This window comes from Lagenorhynchus albirostris, chromosome 6 (genome assembly GCF_949774975.1).
Source record: "Lagenorhynchus albirostris chromosome 6, mLagAlb1.1, whole genome shotgun sequence".
Classification (NCBI taxonomy): domain Eukaryota; kingdom Metazoa; phylum Chordata; class Mammalia; order Artiodactyla; family Delphinidae; genus Lagenorhynchus; species Lagenorhynchus albirostris.
This window is the reverse complement of record NC_083100.1, coordinates 67103556-67123031: the sequence shown is the minus strand read 5'-3', so window position 1 is coordinate 67123031 and position 19476 is coordinate 67103556. Positions and strand designations below refer to the sequence as shown.

At 39.2% G+C, this 19476-nt stretch overlaps 1 protein-coding gene across 8 annotated transcripts in view; it reads right to left on the bottom strand.

Moving 5' to 3' along the window:
* Positions 1 to 19176, bottom strand: part of GRB14 (growth factor receptor bound protein 14) — a 125923-nt gene extending 106747 nt beyond the window's left edge. For all 8 annotated transcript variants that reach the window (XM_060152756.1, XM_060152757.1, XM_060152759.1 and 5 more), the window contains exons 1-2: positions 18818 to 19176; positions 17425 to 17557 (exon numbers count right to left, since the gene is read on the bottom strand). In XM_060152756.1, coding sequence (XP_060008739.1) covers positions 17425 to 17557; positions 18818 to 19008 — 324 coding nt within the window. In that variant the 5' untranslated portion in view covers positions 19009 to 19176. The remainder of the gene's footprint in view (positions 1 to 17424; positions 17558 to 18817) is intronic.
* Positions 19177 to 19476: the final 300 nt, after the last annotated feature.

Genomic DNA, 19476 nt, shown 5'->3' with positions numbered 1-19476 from the left:
GTAAAACTGGTCGTGTACCTGCTCTAAAGGCAAATAATCCCACTTATAAATACATACAGTAGAGAAGCCCTTACACTTTGGTGTGTTTTTTAATGATAGAAATTAAGAAGATTCTCGATTTTCTTCCATGGGGAAAGGATAAATAAATTGTAATATATACTTACAATGAAATAAAATAAACTAGATCTACATTTACTGATACGGATTAATCAAAATTGTTGAATGAAACAGCAAGTTGCAGAGATACACATTCAATATACATTTTTACATAAATCACTAAAACACAGTACGGTGCTATATATTGCAAAAGTTTAAAAACATGGAAGGAAAGGATACTCACCAACCTCAGAACAGTGGTTCCCTCATAGCAGGGGGAAAGGAGAGACAAAACAAGCTTGAGAACAAAGGAACAAAGAGGGGCGCTACCATGTATGAGCAACCTCCTGTTTCTTCAAAAGAAAAAATATGAAATTCTCTACATGTTTGGAATTATTTCACGGTTGAAAGCATATTATTACATGCTACAACATGGATGAACTTCGAAAACATGCTAAGTGAAAGAAACCAGACACAAAAGGTTATGTATTATATGATTCCATTTCTATGAAATATCTAGAATTAGCTAAATGCATAGAGACAGGAAGCAAATTAACGGTTGCCAGGGGCTGGGGGAAGGCAGGGGTAGGGAGTGACTAATGGATACAGGCTTTCTATTTGGGGTGATGGAATTAAATAAAGGTAACTGTTGCACAACACTGTAAAAGTAACTGTAAAAGTACTAAATGCCACTGAATTGTATGCTTTAAAATGATTAATTTTATGTTACATGAATGTTAGCTCCTCAATTTAAAAAAAATTGTTTTAAGCATGTTACACTTCTAGGAGTAGAACAAGACTAAAAACAGAGTAATCAGTGAGGAGACTCTCAAAGTAATTACGAGATGATTCAGTCTGAACTCTGACAATGGCAGAGAGGTTGTAAAAAATGGATACATTCAACAGTTGTTTTTCCAAGAGGACTTTGTAACCAATTGAATGAGGAGACAGAGGAATAGAGAGCAGCCAAAAGAGAACCAAGGTTTCTGATTTTCTAGTGTAATTAGAGAGCATGCCGTTCCCAATGAAGGGCAACACAGGAGAAGAAGTAAGTTTTAGAGGAAAAGTATTAATTCGGTTTGGAATATGCTGAGCGTGCGATGTCTATGGACTGTACAAATGAAGATATTTTGCAAGCAGCCCAGGATAACCTCGTCTAGACTTATATGTAGACTGTAATTGAGGCCATGGGAGTAGATGAGATCATTCTGGCAGTAAAATGAAAATAAAATGAAAACAAAAAGCTGTAGTATAAAACCCTAAGGAACACCAACACTAAGATCCTCCAACAGAGACCTATAAGAAGTAGAAGCCAAGGGAATGTTTCAAGAAGGAAAGAGTAGTTAAAAATGCCCCAAACTGCTGAGATATCAAAATAAGCACTGAAGTAGGTCTTCAGGAATATGGTGGTCTTTAGAGATTTTAGTGAGAGCAATTTCCAGCCAAGCTGCAGGAAAGCCGAGTAGGAAAAACTCTTCAACTGTTTAATAACCCAATATCCTCGATATTAATGATATAGGTACCAATAAAATCAGAGAAGCTTTAGCAAGAAAGAAGAACTGAGACGGAAATGAGAGATGATAACCTATCCTCCTGAGGATTACAAAAAGCCACTTCCCACAGACCTGAAAACCACACTAGTGTTTCTCAAATTTTTCCATCAGAACTACCAAAAATGCAAAAGAAAGTCATTACACAGCCCTTGCCATCTCAGGGTAGGCAATAACTCTAAGGTACATAATTTGTCCTTAAAAATCCATGTAAATTATGCATTCTATTCATAAAAACAGGAATGCTTATTTTAATATAAAACTGTTTTCTCCTATTTTCAATTAAAATGATTGTTCTAGAAAAGTGTTCCGTGTTTATTGTGCAACTTCCCATATGGCCCTCCCACCATCCTCACACACCCCATATGCATATACACGCCATATACTCCCACTTTGAGAAACATGGAGGAGGTGCTTCATTCCACAAGAGTGACATCCTCTGGAAATCTCTGCAGAAAGCATCTGCCAGAGCATAAGGCCCGTGAACTGCAACATGACCTGTAAACACTTCTTCCTTTCATTTTTCTTAAAACTATCTTCTTTAACCTTCAAAGTATCTTTCAGATTTCATGGAATTGGACGGCTACATCCATGTTGAGGGGACTTTAATTATACCACCTCCTCATCTTTCTTGACTAAAAAGTCCTAATTTATCAAGTACTCTTTACATGGAGGTTGACCCAATACTTTCAAATCACTTTTCTCTAAACCTTTCCGATACATTTCCCAAGGTACAGACATGGTTTGGTAAAGGGGCCCTTATGCCTTTGAGACAAAGACAGGTTCAGCCTAAATGAGGTCATGAAAACAAAACATCAAGTTCCCAGTGCCCTAAGAGTCTAAGCCAATGACCTACAGAGTGTTCCAGCTGATCTTAATTTCCCTGGCACAGCACAGTAAGAGTACTGTAATATAATGCAAAATGTCTCTAAAGAGAAACTAGATACTGGCCCGAGCCTTGCCAATACACAGTTAAATAATATGAAAGTACCCCTTTCATCTGAATACTGGCTTCACACGCATGTGTCATCCTTCCCAAGAATGAAAGTAATCTTCCACTGTGAATGTGGGTTGATTGAAAAGCTTTTACTGGGCTTAGTCCCATAAAGCATACATGCTTTTTAACTGGCACTCCTGGGCTGGTAAGACTGAAAACGCTTATAAGGAGACCAAAGAGGCAAAGAACAGTATTTATTCTAAGCAGGGGTTATCCAAATTCAGAATGTGCTAATAGTGGTAAATCAATACTCAAATGTTTATCCTGATGAGGATCTCTTTTAACATCTAGCAATGTCAGACTTCTCCCAGTAACTAAACTAAATTCACATTCCCAAGTTTCCTTCCAAACTCTTTATCATTTATATTAAACTATCAGTACATTCTCAAATATTCCCTCATTCCTTCCCTTAATAATAACTACTTCCTCTGCTCCTTCCCCATGCATTAATTCATTCATTTATTCTTTCATTCAGTAAAATTTACTGAGGGCCTATTAAATGCCAGGCATTGCTCTATCTGCTGGAGATTGAGTAGTATATAAAACAAAGTCCCTGCCCTCACAGGGCTCATGTTCTCGTGGGAAAAGGCAATGGAAGAATAAACAGATACATGTGTGAACATGTAATAGGCCAGATTACAGTAAGTGCTAGAGAGAAAAACTAAGCTGAGTCAGGGAGAAAAGAGTGCAGAGGTAGCAGAAGGCAATGACAATCTTTGAACTCCATCTGAGCTAAAAATAGTTTCTAATGACCCATCATCCAGTAAATCAACTAAGGTTTCTTACAATGTAACTGAAAACAATGAATGTAAACCACCTGACTTGGAAAAGATTTGTTACCCAATCGTATTCATTCATTTTCTCAATTTCTGGATAATTTATCAACAAGGCTTTACCATTAACAATATGGTACTCTTTCACTTAAATATACTTTGTTCAAAGTAAAACACTCAGAAAAATATGAGGGAAAAGTGTTAATTTTAACACACTTTGGCTAAACCAACATACTGATGAGGGTTTTGCATTATTTCCAATTTTCTTAATAAAATGCTTTTGTCTTATAATGTGCTTTAAATGCATTTTCATCAAGTTTAGGGATGTATACTATCTACAGTACCCAAGACATGGAAGCAACCAACAGATGAATGGATAAAGAAGATGTGATATGTATACAGAAATGGAATATTACTCAGCCATAAAAATAATGAAATAATGCCATTTGCAGCAACATGGGCGGACCTAGAGATTATCATACTAAGTGAAGTACGCCAGATACAGAAAGACAAATATCATATGATATCACTTATATGTGGAATCTAAAATACGATACAAATGAACTTATCCACAAAACAGAAACAGACTCACAGACATAGAAACAAACTTATAGTTACCAAAGGGAAAAGGGAATAGGAGAGGGATAAATTAGGAGTTTGGGATTAGCAGGTACAAACTACTATATACTCAGTAACCTGTAATAAGCCATAGTGGAAAAGGATATGAAAAAATATATACATATATATAAAACTGAATCACTTTGCTGTACACCAGAAACTAACACAACATTGTAAATCAACTATACTTCAATAAAAATATTTTTGTGATCCTTCTAAGTTAAACATTAAAAAAAAAGTTTAGGACTGTAAATTTAGTTCATTCAGTTTAAGAAAAATGTCAACCATATAATTGGAAAAGTTAGTCCTCACTCTCAAATCAATCAGCCAAATCAGATTAATGTTCTATCAAATAGAGTCCAACTTTACACAAACAGAGTTATCAATAAGCATTCTGAGAAAAAATATTTTGAAGACCACTAAAAATTCATTATGGAATATATCTTTTAAAAGAAAGAGCTGAAAGCTCTCAAAATTAAAATAATACAGAATTAAGAGTTCTGAGGAGTATGACAAAGTGCTAGGAAAGCCATGGAGTTCCTTTGGCAATTGTGTAAGTGTACATTTCTACCTTGATTTTCAGCTTTTGGATATAATTTTTAACAATTAAGTATAAAATTAGAAACAGCTTCATTAATTGTAGTATTCATCATGATAAAATTTTCTTATGGTTTTAATGAAAGCAAATGGTATATACTTTTAAAAATTAGTCTAGCAGCTAGTATATTTTATTAATAGAAAGTAGAAAATATTAATATATTTTATGATAAAATAGGATGGGAACTGACTGGAATTCATATTTCATTATATGATTTGATAAAACAGGACAATATTAAGACACAAGATCTGAAAGAAATTATGTACAAATTATATCCTTGAGTTTTATCCAATTTATCTTCAAAAATTTGGTAATCTCAAACAGGATTTCTGTTACATTTAAAATAATCCAAACTACTAACTATTGTAGATGCTGCAGCACACCGTCCAAGCCTGCCCCCTTCAGGAGTGAAGCACTAATTCTCCCAGCTTTCAGTGTGTCAGTCACTAAGACCCAGCTAAGTCCTCCCTGCCTGCCATTGCTCTCAGCTGAAGAGAGCCACCATGCCCAAGATCAGGTCCTTGCAGGGCAGCGCAGCCTCTGTGCCCTAATTCTGAACAATTCTGTAAGGCCATCCCAGCTTGGGCTCCTAGGGGATCAGCTGATGGCTCTTGTGGCTGCACTGCAGCCCAACTTGTCCCTGTGTCCATCCCATTGGCATTGTTTGCAAGGGCTCTGAGCCCCAGTAAACTTCCTGCAGGCAAACCTAGGCTCCAAGTCAGCTTCCCAGAGAACTTCCCTCACCCACAGCACTAACCTATATATAACATCAGATGTTTGTAGGCGCACTTTTTTTTCAGTGAGAATGGATGTGTCTCAAGTGGTGAGAATAGTGGAAAATACATCACAAAAGGCCATTTTCAGCATTCAGTGTTTCCCACTGGTGTGCTACTTGCTTTGTTCTTAGGAAACTCTCCCTCAAAGGCTACATATGTTTGACAACAGTCAGTAGAGGGAAGAACTGAAGTCAGTAAATGAAAATTGAAAAATGAAAATTGTCATTACTCCCATCACATCATCATATATCTGAATTCAGAATGTTTCAACACTAGCCAAAATCCTTATTTCTAACTATGTCTTCCCTTAACAGAAATATAAGGCATAAAAAGACAGGAACCCCTTCTGATTCATGGTACTTTGATTAATCATTAAAGGAAGCCTTCCCTGTGTGTGATGCCCTAGAGGTTTACATGCCCCGGGGTAACGCACCAAGTGAGAAGGTTACTGTGAACACAGGTGGGTTTTAGGACAAAGTACAAATGGAAGATGAGGATCTGAAAACTGGTTATCTTAAATCTTTGAGTTTGTAAATCTCTTGGAAAGTCTTCATGTATATCCGTGGTGTATATGTCTCCCCATTTCTACAGCATGAGCACTGGCCTAAATCATTTACCAATGACGTTAACAGGTAACAATTAAAACATTTGCTAACATCTACTCCTTGCTCTAAGAGACCGGTATTATAAACACAATTGATATTCCACTTAATTTTTTCTAAATGTGTGGATTTTTAACACTATACGCTAGAAGTATAACAATTCACCATGCACTTTTCACTTACAATTCCATTAGATAAGAATAATGATTAAAATCAGAAATATATCCGTTAATGTCATTGCACATGATCAAAATTTCCTATGCCTGTAACGGAAGCAAAAGACATATACTGCTAAAATCTCACTGGTCCAGGAGCCTAGTATATAACTTTGTTTTGTTAATAGAATCTTTTCACAAAATTAGAAATATGTTTTAAAATTTGATGAAGAGGAGGAAGATGATTAATCATGATTAGAATAAATATGTCAAAGTATAATTTGTTAAACTGGTTTTAACTACTTATCTTCATTAATCCATTTACTCATTAATTCTTTTAAGGAAAGAACCCAAGAACAACAAAACCAAAGTATTTTATTTGGAAAGAAAAACAGTAATTAGAGCAAATAAATAAACGAGACAATTCAGATTATGGTTAAGTACAACCAAGGAAATATACTAGGAAATGTGATAGGATGGAAAAAAAAAAAAAAAAAACTGTGTAGAGGGCTACTTTAGTCAAAAAAGGCCTCCTTGATGAGATGATCTTATGCTGATATCTAAAGAATAAAGAAGAGTCGAAGAGTCAGCTTTGTAAAGAACCAGGAAAAAAGGTTCCAGATGGAGGAAACAGCCAAGCTCAAGGCTCTGAGGTAGAAAAAAGCTTGCCAAGTTCACATTCAGGTAGGACTGTCCCTCTACTGTGGCTGGAGTATAACGAGTCAAGAGTAGAATGCAAGTACAGTTTAACACACAGACAGAAGCCAAACCACATAGAATCCTGTAGGCCAAGGTAGAATTTTGAATTTTATCCTAAGCTATCAAAAAGTTGTCAACTAGGGAGTGAGATAATGTGATCTACATTTCTAAAAGTGCATTTCTAGCAAGTGTATGGAAAATGGACCAAAATAAGCTAAAGTGTCAATAGAAGCAAGGAGGCCATTTATAAGGTGCCTAAATGTCAGAAGACAGTAGCTCAAGTTGGGATGGTAGCAGTGGAGACGGAGAGAAGTTTATGGATTCAAGTATATTGTGATGAAAGATGTAGCAGTACTTGACAGAAGGCCAGAAAGAGGACTCCTTGGTTTTTGGCTTGAGTGATCAAGTGGGTGACTTGAGCCATCAAATGGATGACTTGAGCAAGAGTTTTTTAGAGAAGGACTTAGAAGCTATAACTACCTCAAACCCTGTAAGCCAAGCACAACCAGGTGCATACTGAACCTATGCCAGCCTCCGATGTTCATATCTAATCTCATACCCTTATTTCTAAGTTTAAATACAGTTTCACCACCCAACCTGGCCCCTCCCAGATACAATACTTTTTCTGACTCTCTATTATTTGGACCTAGACTTTGATGCACAATTTCGAGTTTAACTAGCCCCTTCCTGCCCACATCATCTCCATAAAGGTGGCTCCTGGGCACCTTGCCCCATGGCACCCAAATGTTCTCTTCATCAATGGAGGTGTGGTAACCACATGAGAAGATCTGAACAAAGACTGAGAGGGAACTGCTGGGGTCAATGGGACCAAAAAAGCCTCCCGTCTACTACAGAATCATTAGTACTTCAAGAGCCATTAGAATCACTTGCTTTAGGAATAGAATAAAATTGTAGCACTCTCAGGTCCAGAAAGTGTGGTTAATAGGCTCATATCACATCACTCAGCAGCGGCAGGACCATATTAAAAACTAAGTTTGTGGATCCCTAGTCCAATATCTTTCAATTACATCATACGGCCCCACATCTTTCCATAGAAACTGTATTAAAAAACTGGCACACAGGATGCTGTAAATCTACCATCTGGGGGAGCTATCGTAGGTTAGAAAAACTTTTACTGCCTGCCCTAACAACCTAACCACCACATCTAACATTACATCTATGGAAAAATACATGTGAATCGGGCTTCCCTGGTGGCGCAGTGGTTGAAAGTCCGCCTGCCGATGCAGGGGACACGGGTTCGTGCCCTGGTCTGGGAAGATTCCACATGCCGCGGAGCGGCTGGGCCCGTGAGCCATGGCCGCTGAGCCTGCGCGTCCGGAGCCTGTGCTCCGCAACGGGAGAGGCCACAGCAGTGAGAGGCCCGCGAACCGCAAAAAAAAAAAAAATACATGTGAATCAACAACCAACTTCAAAAGGATCTTCTGGAATAGACAGAAGCGTTTGTAAACTAGTTAAGAATGTTAATCCTCCCGTTTGTGTTTATTTTCTCTGTGGCTTTGAAAACTACTCAATGAGTGGAAGCAAAGGGGAGGACAAGAAGTAAAAGATGCTCTCCCTATGTCAGCTCACCCATTTGTCTTCTAAACTGATTCTGGAAGCCTCCCCTCTGCTCCCTTTCATTGGCAAAGACTTGTGGCCATTTCCTAGGTTCTCCATTGAGCCATCCCTTACCTAGAGTACCAAAAGGACAATTCCCAAGTCTGCTTATCCTTTCTCAAATCAGTGTATACTTATACAATGGAGTTTATTACTGTGCCATATAAGCTGACATGATTCAAAGCAACAACCATAAAACTGCATAAAGCTTTTTTATATTAAGATCCACATTTATATTGAACCATGAATGACTCCAATTTTCCTTCTCCTGATAGAACATAATATATGCCCCTAGGGAAAAACCAACCAGAAGCTGAGCTTTCAAAGAAGTAGAAAATAAAAGTTATGTTGCAGATAAAGGTTGGACTGCAAGTGTATCCTGCAAATTAACTAAAAATTAGAGGCAACCTTCAAACTGGAAGTAAAACCTTGATGAGCAGAAGATCTGCTAGGCGATTTAAGTTTTAAAATAGGAAGAGACAGCTGTCTCTGTTACAGACAAAGGTAACTAGCATGAAGTAGGGAGGATCCTGAGTTGATAGCTCCTGTCATCAGAGGCTAAGGGACCTCAATAAGATGCAGGCTCAGGACAAGGACCAAGGAAGATGACCATCACTGTAGGGTGGCATCAACTGAAACCACTGTCAAATAAATGCCCTTCACGTGAATTAAATGCTTTGAGGCAAAGGAGTTGGATACTGTGAACTGTGGAGGCTAAGTCAGCCAAATTAATCAGTGGGTTACCATGTATCATTCATATATTATAAGAATTTGTTTATATGTCAACTGTTTTTTGCTTCAGCTTTTTTTCCCTAGGCTACTAGTTGTCCATTGTTTCCTCCCCAGCTCCATACATCATACCTACTGAACTCGCACTTCCTACTCACAGAATTTGTTCCATAACGCTTGCTGAGTGAGCATCGGTCCAGGTCCCTGTGTCCCCTTGGCCAAAGCTGACTGAATAAGAGCGGAACACACGGGGCTAACAGCTCTCTCCAAAGACAGATTCCAGTCAGTTACCACATGCTAAACCAGTAATAGGAGGAGATATTTATTCCAATCGGGGTGGCCACTGGGGGCCACAGGCAGTGATATGCAATCAAGACAAGCAAGACTGTAGAGAAATGTCAGAGGATGAAATGGATTTAGAGAAAGAAGCAGAGACTATGTGCTGTTTTTATGGGAAAACAAAAGAGAGACAGTGGAGAAAGTGTCTTATATTTTCTGCAAATATATGAAATTTACGTTTCACTTTACGTTATATAGGATTTTGTAAAATGGCCAAGGGGACCTAAATACAATTGATATGCTGTTTACATAAATTTAAATTGCCAAAGACCTAATTTAAAAAGACTTTGAAACATAACCAGCTTGTAATTTGAGGATTTCATGTATCATTCCAACTAAGACAATTTGATTATGAATGATTTTAAATGATACCAAGGAATTTTTATTTTTGTTAGGGAATAATGGCATGTTGGTTAAATGAAAAAATGTACTTTTCAGCAATGCATACAAAACTAGGTAGGGATTCAGTGACAGGATGTCCAGGTTTTACTTTTTTTTAAGTAATTTATTTATTGTACTTCAACAAATACAATAAAAATTTCAAAAAGGAATAGATGAAGTAAATGAGATAAAATCTTGATAAATGCTGAATCTGGAAAATGAGAATATGAGGGCATAGTTCATTGCTTTCTACTTCTGTGTATATTGGAGAAATGAGTATTTGAGTTTGGATAATGCAGCAGCCACACAAGAACCACACATACAAGTTTCGCACGGTACAAATTAAGATCGTTACCGACATCATGAAGGAATGACATCAGAGGCCGTTTAATTCGGGGACAGAGATGAACTTATTTTTTGATAGTACCTGACATGTGAGATGAAAATGAAATCAAAGGCAGAGCATGTGGAAAATAATTTCTTAATTATTTGGAAGATAGTTTTTACTTTCCTGAGATATACAAAAAGGTTTAACTCAATACGGAATAAACCAAAACCAGTGTGGTGAGGGGCAAACACATTCGGAAATGACATTCTTTTTTATCTCCCTTTGTCTAAACTGTGGAAGCATGGGCAAATCACTTCCTGTTTATGTACTTAAAAAAAATAATCTTAAAATGTGGATGACAGACCCACTTCCTGGCTTTAGTGTGACTGTGGACTGTAAACTAAACACAAAATCTGGTTATTAATAAAACTAATAAACCTTACTTTTTGATAGATCAATTATTTGATAGATTTTTCATATCAATTTTAGGGAGAAGAAGGAAGAAAGTTAGAGGGAAAAAACACAAAGAGACAGTTATATTTGAGGAAGGAAAAAAAAAAACAAGAATCCAGGTCCTTAGGTGGAAATTATCAAATGGCATTTGTTGCCTCTGCTTTTGTATTATGGGCAGAGTTGTAACTAACAACAATTGATATAGGTTTATTACTGTGCTACTCTTATGGTTCTCAATTTCTGTGGAAATTGTACCTTCCTAAGAAAGGGCCGTCAAAGCCTCAAGAAATCCAATTTTCATACCTCAACAAAATAAAGGCCATATATGACAAACCCACAGCCAACATCATTCTCAATGGTGAAAAACTGAAACCATTTCCTCTAAGATCAGGAACATGACAAGGCTGTGCACTCTCACCACTATTATTCAACATAGTTTTAGAAGTTTTAGCCACAGCAATCAAAGAAGAAAAAGAAATAAAAGGAATCCAAATTGGAAAAAAGAAGTAAAGCTGTCACTGTTTGCAGATGACATGATACTATACATAGAGAATCCTAAAGATGCTACCAGAAAACTACTAGAGCTAATCTATGAATTTGGTAAAGTAGCAGGATACAAAATTAATGCACAGAAATCTCTTGCATTCCTATACACTAATGATGAAAACACTGAAAGAGAAATTAAGGAAACACTCCCATTTACCACTGCAACAAAAAGAATAAAATACCTAGGAATAAACCTACCTAAGGAGACAAAAGACCTGTATGCAGAAAACTAGAAGACACTGATGAAAGAAATTAAAGATGATACAAACAGATGGAGAGATACACCATGTTCTTGGATTGGAAGAATCAACATTGTGAAAATGACTATACTACCCAAAGCAATCTACAGATTCAATGCAATCCCTATCAAACTACCAATGGCATTTTTCACAGAACTAGAGCAAAAAATTTCACAATTTGTATGGAAACACAAAAGACCCCGAATAGCCAAAGAAATCTTGAGAAAGAAAAATGGCGCTGCAGGAATCAGGCTGCTGGACTTCAGACTATACTACAAAGCTACAGTAATCAAGACAGTATGGTACTGGCCCAAAAACAGAAAGATAGATCAATGGAACAGGATAGAAAGCCCAGAGATAAACCCACACACATATGGTCACCTTATTTTTGATAAAGGAGGCAAGATTACACAATGGAGAAAAGACAGCCTTTTCAATAAGTGATGCTGGGAAAACTGGACAGCTACATGTAAAAGAATGAAATTAGAACACTCCCTAACACCATACACAAAAATAAACTCAAAATGGATTAAAGACCTAAATGTAAGACCAGACACTATCAAACTCTGAGAGGAAAACATAGGCATAAGACATAAGTCACAGCAAGATCCTTTTTGACCCACCTCCTAGAGAAATGGAAATAAAACAAAAATAAACAAATGGGACGTAATGAAACTTAAAAGCTTTTGCACAGCAAAGGAAACCATAAACAAGATGAAAAGACAACCCTCAGAATGGGAGAAAATATTTGCAAATGAAGCAACTGACAAAGGATTAATCTCCAAAATTTACAAGCAGCTCATGCAGCTTGTAATCAAAACAACAAATAACCCAATCCAAAAATGGGCAGAAGACCTAAACAGACATTTCTCCAAAGAAGATACACAGATTGCCAACAAACACATGAAAGGATGCTCAACATCACTAAACGTTAGAGAAATGCAAATCAAAACTACAATGAGGGGGCTTCCCTGGTGGCTCAGTGGTTGAGAGTCTGCCTGCCGATGCAGGGGATGTGGGTTCGTGCCCCAGTCCGGGAGGATCCCACATGCCGCTGAGCAGCTGGGCCCGTGAGCCATGGCCACTAAGCCTGCGCGTCCGGACCCTGTGCTCCGCAGTGGGAGAGGCCACAGCAGTGAGAGGCCCGCGTACAGGAAAAAAAAAAAAAAAAAAACTACAATGAGGTATCACCTCACACTAGTCAGAATGCCCATCATCGAAAAATCTACAAACAATAAATGCTGGAGAGGGTGTGGAGAAAAGGGAACACTGTTGCACTGTTAGTGGGAATGTAAATTGATACAGCCACTATGGAGAACAGTATGGAGGTTCCTTAACAAGCTAATAATAGAAATACCATACAACCCAGCAATCCCACTACTGGGCATATACCCTAAGAAAACCATAATTCAAAAGAGTCAAGTACCACAATGTTCATTGAAGCTCTATTTACAATAGCCAGGACATGGAAGCAACCTAAGTGTCCATCGACAGATGAATGGATAAAGAAGATGTGGCATATATATACAATGGAATATTACTCAGCCATAAAAAGAAACGAAACTGAGTTACTTGTAGTGAGGTGGATGGACCTAGAGTCTGTCATACAGAGTGAAGTAAGTCAGAAAGAAAAAAACAAATGCCGTATGCTAACACATATATATGGAATCTAAAAAAAAAAAAATGGTTCTGAAGAAACTAGGGGCAGGACAGGAATAAAGACGCAGATGTAGAGAATGGACTTGAGGACATGAGGAGGGAGAAGGGTAAGCTGGGACAAAGTGAGAGAGTGGCATGGACATATATACACTAACAAATGTAAAACAGATAGCTAGTTGGAAGCAGACGCATAGCATAGGGAGATCAGCTCGGTGCTTTGTGACCACCTAGAGGGGTGGGATAGGGAGGGTAGGAGGGAGACGCAAGAGGGAGGAGATATGGGGATATATGTATACATATAGCTGATTCACTTTGTTATACAGCAGAAACTAACACAACATTGTAAAGCAATTATACTCCAGTAAAGATGTTAAAAATAAATAAGTCATGGGGATGTAATGCATGGAGACTATAGTTAATAATACTATATTGTAGTATTGTATACTATATATACTGTATATATTGTATATTGTATACTGTATATATTGTATACTATATTGTATAATAATACTATATTGTATATTTGAAAGTTGCTAAAAGAGTAGATCTTAAAAGTTCTCATCACCAGAAAAAAAAATTTGTAACTATGTATGGATAGATGTTAACTAGACTTATTGTGATCGTTTCAGAATATATACAAATATCAAATCATTATCTTGTACACCTGAAATTAATATAATGTTATATCTCACTTTATATATCTCAATTTAAAAATAATTTTAATAGAAAATTTAAAAATTAAAAAAAAAAAAGAAATCTGATTTTCAGGTCCTAGCTGTGACACCATCAGCCACATAGCATTTCTTAGCCTCAACTTACTCATCTGTAAAAGAAGAGTGCTTCACCTAGATCATCTCAAAGATCTCTTCCAGCTTGAACATTCCATGACACACTGTTTTTCACAGGTGATTTTTTATCTTTAAAATCTTCAGTAGTTTTATTTTGAATTAGTTATCCTACATAAATCCTGGAAAGCAATTAAGCAGAGCTACCACACAAACTGAGTCCAAGCACAAAAATAACCTGGGGGGAGACAAACTCGAGAAAAGAACGAATTCTTTTGCAAGGGGCAAATATATCTTATTCTTTCCCCTTCTTCAAATAATAAGTGCTAAAGCATGATTTCCTGGTAAGTTTCAATCAGAAATAGAAAAAAAAAAGTAAGACACCTAAATTCATAAGTTAAGTCACTTTTCATATAAAGTTTAAATTGCAGGTAACTTTTCTGAACCATGTATATGGAGCATACACTTTAAATCTGCTTCATTGATAAACACAAAGAAATATGCTTTAAAAATATATCTGGCCAGTACTATTAAAAAAAAGTGGGGAGAGGGAATAAAGAATCCAGATTTTAGCTCAATCTAGTTCTTATTTTAAAATAAAAATACTGCAAGCATACATAAGTATTGTATACTTTGAGACATTTTATTTGCAAAAAGAGATAAAGCATATCCTATTTGCAGCTTCAATGCATTTTACCACTCATGCATTATGGAGACATCTCAAATTGTAAAAAAAAAAAAAATATTTATGGCCTGTAAAATGATTTTTGACTGTGGTTTTGAAAGGCCACATGAAATTTAACGTTTCCAGTCTGGATTCTTTCAAACTTTCTGGTCATTTATTTATAAGTAACAAGTGCAATTCTTCACTTTTTCTATGGGGAGAAAAGAATTGCTAAAATGACTGGAATGGTTAAACAAAACAAATGAAAGAGAGACTATAAAGAAATGAGACATCGTCTCCTATAATGTTTCAGTCATAAATAATAGTCAATAGAAACCTAGCACATATAGTCATTTACCTCATCTCAACCAAAGGTCAGAGATAATTGGGCCTGAAATATCATCTTGTAAAAGGGTAATCTGTGTCACAAAGACACTGAGCTTGGGAGAATTACTGACAGAGTCATCTGTTCCCAAAACCTCCCTCATTCCAAAGAACTGAGCATATACAAAGGAATAAAAATAAAGGATCAGTTCTAAATGCAAAGTCCAGGTGGGGAAAAGGGAACATAAAAGAATGCAAAAAGGAACCTTCCTCTTCCCCAACTCTGGGATAACCTTCTCTTCATGGGGACCCCCAACCTTTGGGCCAAGGAAGACAGAGGGAGCAGGAAAGGCACTTCTCAGGTGGAAACACCCCTTTGGGACTGGTCTCCAGGAGTCAGGCCAGAACTCTGCTCCTGCAACAGCACAGCTGTCTGTGTGGGCGCAGTGCTCTCTGAAAAGGTCACCGTGGAAACAGGACACAAGGCTAAAGCAGGAAACTGGTCAGAGTCAAGGGTAGCATAGCACCCTTTTCCCATGTTGCCGATTTGCTAAACCTGATCTGAAGAAATGTTATTCCCCAAGATCAGACGTCTTACTCTAGGCTGATGACTACCCATACTTAGGCCACAACCTTTACTTGACCCTGACACTCACACCCACTCTCTTTCTCGTTTTTCTCCCTCTAGTAACTTAAGCATAAAACATTCTCTCCCTATTCAAAACAAACGCTGCCCCTTGGACACATCGGGTAGATGAGGCATTCTCCCAGTGCTCATTCACAAAATTAAAGTCGGAGTAGACCCCATCCTCTCTCCTTCCTCTGTTCAACTCCTAAGTCTTAACCCAACCCCGAATCAAAGTCACACCTTGATAAACACCCTTCGAATGGCATTTTTGCCCAGCTCAGTGCCTCAGTGCCTAGGATGGTGCAAGGAACATAGCAGGCCCTCCATAAATAGGGAAACAATGTATTAAATTCCCCAAATGCCTATTACGCCATCATCAGATATTTCCTTTTCCCATTCTGGATCATAGGGACAGTCCAGAATCGATCTTTTCCACCACCATGACGCACAGACAAATCTATCATCTACATTCCCATCTTGTATCTTAACCCCAAAGCCAAGCTCTTAAAAGGCCCAGACATTTCAGCAGGGCTGTTTTTTCCTTGGGCTCTGTCTTTACAGCTCTTGAAAGAGTCTCCTCCTTGATCATCTCCCCATCAAAAGTCTCAGTCCCACATACTGAAGGACTTGCCTCCCCCATCAAAGACTCTAATTCAGAACATACCTCTGCTCCGGGAATATTTACTCCCACTTTCTCCAATCCTTATCCAAAAAGCACATGTACCAATTAAACTGCAACCCCCTCCCTCCCCCCAAAAAAACAAGTATATAAGCCTTATTATACCAGACATCCATCAAAATACAACATCCCATGGAATGCTTCTCTACTGTCTCTATTATTACTGTATGTTATCAAGAATTCATCTATTTCCTGGGGCATTTCCTTCATTCCTAAAACTATAAACACACATTATTGAACCCACCACAGGTAGTAAAAGTGCTGAAAAAACAAAAGAGAACAACAGATGAGGGAAAATAATTGACTGTCTTCTCCTCTCTGTTCATTATCCCTCTCCTTGTTGCAAGCATCTGACTATTTAAATTTATTGTTTCTACCCTTGCAAGAACAAGGTACATTTTACATAGTGAAGCTTCTCTTTGTTTTGTTGATTCAAAATTGGGAGAAAGCATATTCAAAAGAGATGGGATTATCCTAGGATACACTAATTTTTTTTTCAAAAAATGTATAATTGTTTTGGATCTCCCCATAGTTGCTTGGTCCTTGATGTTTAATTTGCTCAAGTCAGTCCCAAAATAGAAACTTGAAAAGAAAGAAAATCCCAAAAATTAAGTTCATAAGCTAATCATCACTTATAAGTCACCTGCCTTCTGCAGCCAGTAGCCTCCAAACTGAGGAATTCGCTGAAATGAAAGAAAACCTGCGGAGTCCAAAACTCCTATTACCTTTCACCACAGTTCACCATTATCACTTTCCTTTAGTAAATAACATTGGCTTGGGTTGAAAAGGTGAAAGATTAAAGAAGGTATTAAAAGAACCAGTCAATCCCCTTCTCACCCCAACACCACTGCCAGCCCTTCCAATTTCTGACTTAAAATCGTTCAGCTGTTATCATATATAACTCTCCCACCTACAATGTGAAGAATAATAGCTCCCAAGCTCTGTACTTTACATATATTCTTTCATTTAACGCATCCCAAAAGTCTGACATGTAAGTTTTAAAGTTCCCATTATACAGATGTGAAAACTGAGACCCTGAAGTAAACTAATGGCTACGAACTATATCAGTCAATAGGGTTATTTAAAATAGGCCATGCTGATACTTTGTTAATAGTGTAAGAGTATCTTAAAGACTAAATGGATGTAGAATTCCTAAGATTTTTGAATTAGAACACTTTTAAATGCATACCTGTTTTTTCCTTGAATTTGCTTTGGGAAACAGGCCTGTTGACAACACAGATGTAAATGGAGAGCAGCATAGCTCAGGAAAAGGGTTTGGAATAGATGGCATTTCCAGAACATCAAGATCTTTCTTTTTTCTCCTACACCAAGAGAACATAGAATGTAATTTACATAAAACAGAATGTAAAATATAATTGCTGTCAGGATTAAAAAGTTAAGGCCAGCATGCACCACTCTGTGACAACACTAGTATTATATAAAGTATATGGCAAAGGTCTGTGGTGTACTTTCTATGGGTCAAAATAAGTTAGTTAATTGATATAAATCAATCTTCTTTTGTATTCCTTTTTTGGGGGCCTTTAAAAAAAAATCACCAGGCCTGGAAACCCCATTTCCAGCACTTCTGATAATTTTCCCGAAGCTGAAATACAGACTACAGAATGATTGATGCAAAAATCATCCTGAGGAGCTAGACATTGTTTTGCATCCACTAAATTGACAAAGTCTATAAACATTTACTGAATTCATCCCTATGCTATTTTACTAATCACTTTTGGAAGTTATGGTTTATTAATTATAGCGGTGGTTCATTGCACTTCAAATTTCATTCACAATGTTGCCCACACACAGTCTGTTGATTTTTCAAGTGCTTATAGATACTAAACTGCAAGGCAGTGTTTTTGACAAGGTTAAGTGAATAGAACTTGCTAGTGTTAATGTACTCTAGTCCACTGCGGAGTAATTTTAACTTCAGTGAAGTTGAAGCACTTTGAAAATCTGAAGAAGAAAAAAAAAAAAAGCACCACTTAAATGTATGAATATAAAGGACTACAGATTTTTGTATTGTTGCATCCTTTTTCTTTCCTGAAGTATGTGCGAAATTGTGAACTCTACAGGCACTTAGTGCTGAATGCTATGGAGACTGGGAAACCTTTTAAAGCCTCTATTCTTTCCTGCTGAACAGCGAGACTGCTCAAATGTCAATCCGTGCTTTGCCTCTCCAGGGTCGCTGTAAGACTCTATGTGGGAGGTGAACTCATTTATTCTATGATTTTTTAAATATATGAAAGAAAAGGATTTTTTTTTTTTAAATGCAGGACCACGAAGCAAGAAGGAAGGGGGCTGGCCAGCCTGGGGCTCGGCCTCCTAGTTCACACCGACGGGCAGAGGCGAGAGAGATCCGAAGCTCTCAATGAAACGGTGATGCTATTTATAAGGCGCCGAGAGATCGCAATGTCCTGCTGATCCGGTAGGAGCCAGCTCAAAGGCAATTGTCTTCAGAGAGTTTCACAAACTTGGCCCCGCTCTGGGCACATGGCTCGCCCCCTAGGACCGCCTCCTCACCCCTTCGCCGGCTGCCAACCCAGGACACTCCCCCGCGCCCTCCGAGGGCTGCCTACCTGTCTGCAGCACAGCCGCGGGTCCCGTCCGGAGGGGGCAGGAGCGCCCGCGCGTGCAGCCAGGGTGCCGGCACCAGGTCGCGGGCGTCGCCCCTCCCCTGGGCAGCGCCGCACACCTGGGCGGCCAGCGGCGAGTCCCGGGCAGCCGCCCGACCCGCGGCGCTCTGCCCATCTTGCAGGGAAGTGGTCATTGTCGCCGGCCGGGAAGCTCGGGCGTCATGGGAGACCCGGCGCGTGGGGAGAAGGAGGTCGGGCGGCGGGAGGCGAGGTGCCGGCTCGGCAGCCCGAGCACGCTGCAGGTGCGGTGGCCTCGCCGCCTGCGCTCCGGGCCGGGGCGGCTGAGACGCTCGGCCGGGCGGTAGGCGAGGCGGCGGGGGAGGGGAGGGGGCGGAGGAGGAGGGTGGGGAGAGGGGAGGAGCGGCCGGTGGGTGGGGGCCGCGGGCGGCGGGGCGAGGCGCAGTGGGGGCGGGGAGGGCGCCGGGCGGGCCCCACTCGGGGTCTGGGGCGCTGGGGGGCGCTGGCTCGGAGCCCGCGCCACCCGCGCGGGGCCCTGGCTACCGGCGCCCGAGGTCCGGGCCGCCGCCTCCCCAGGTGGGCGCCCGAGCGCGAGGCTGAGCCCGAGGTCGGGGCGGGCCCGCGCCGCGGGAGGTGGGACCCGT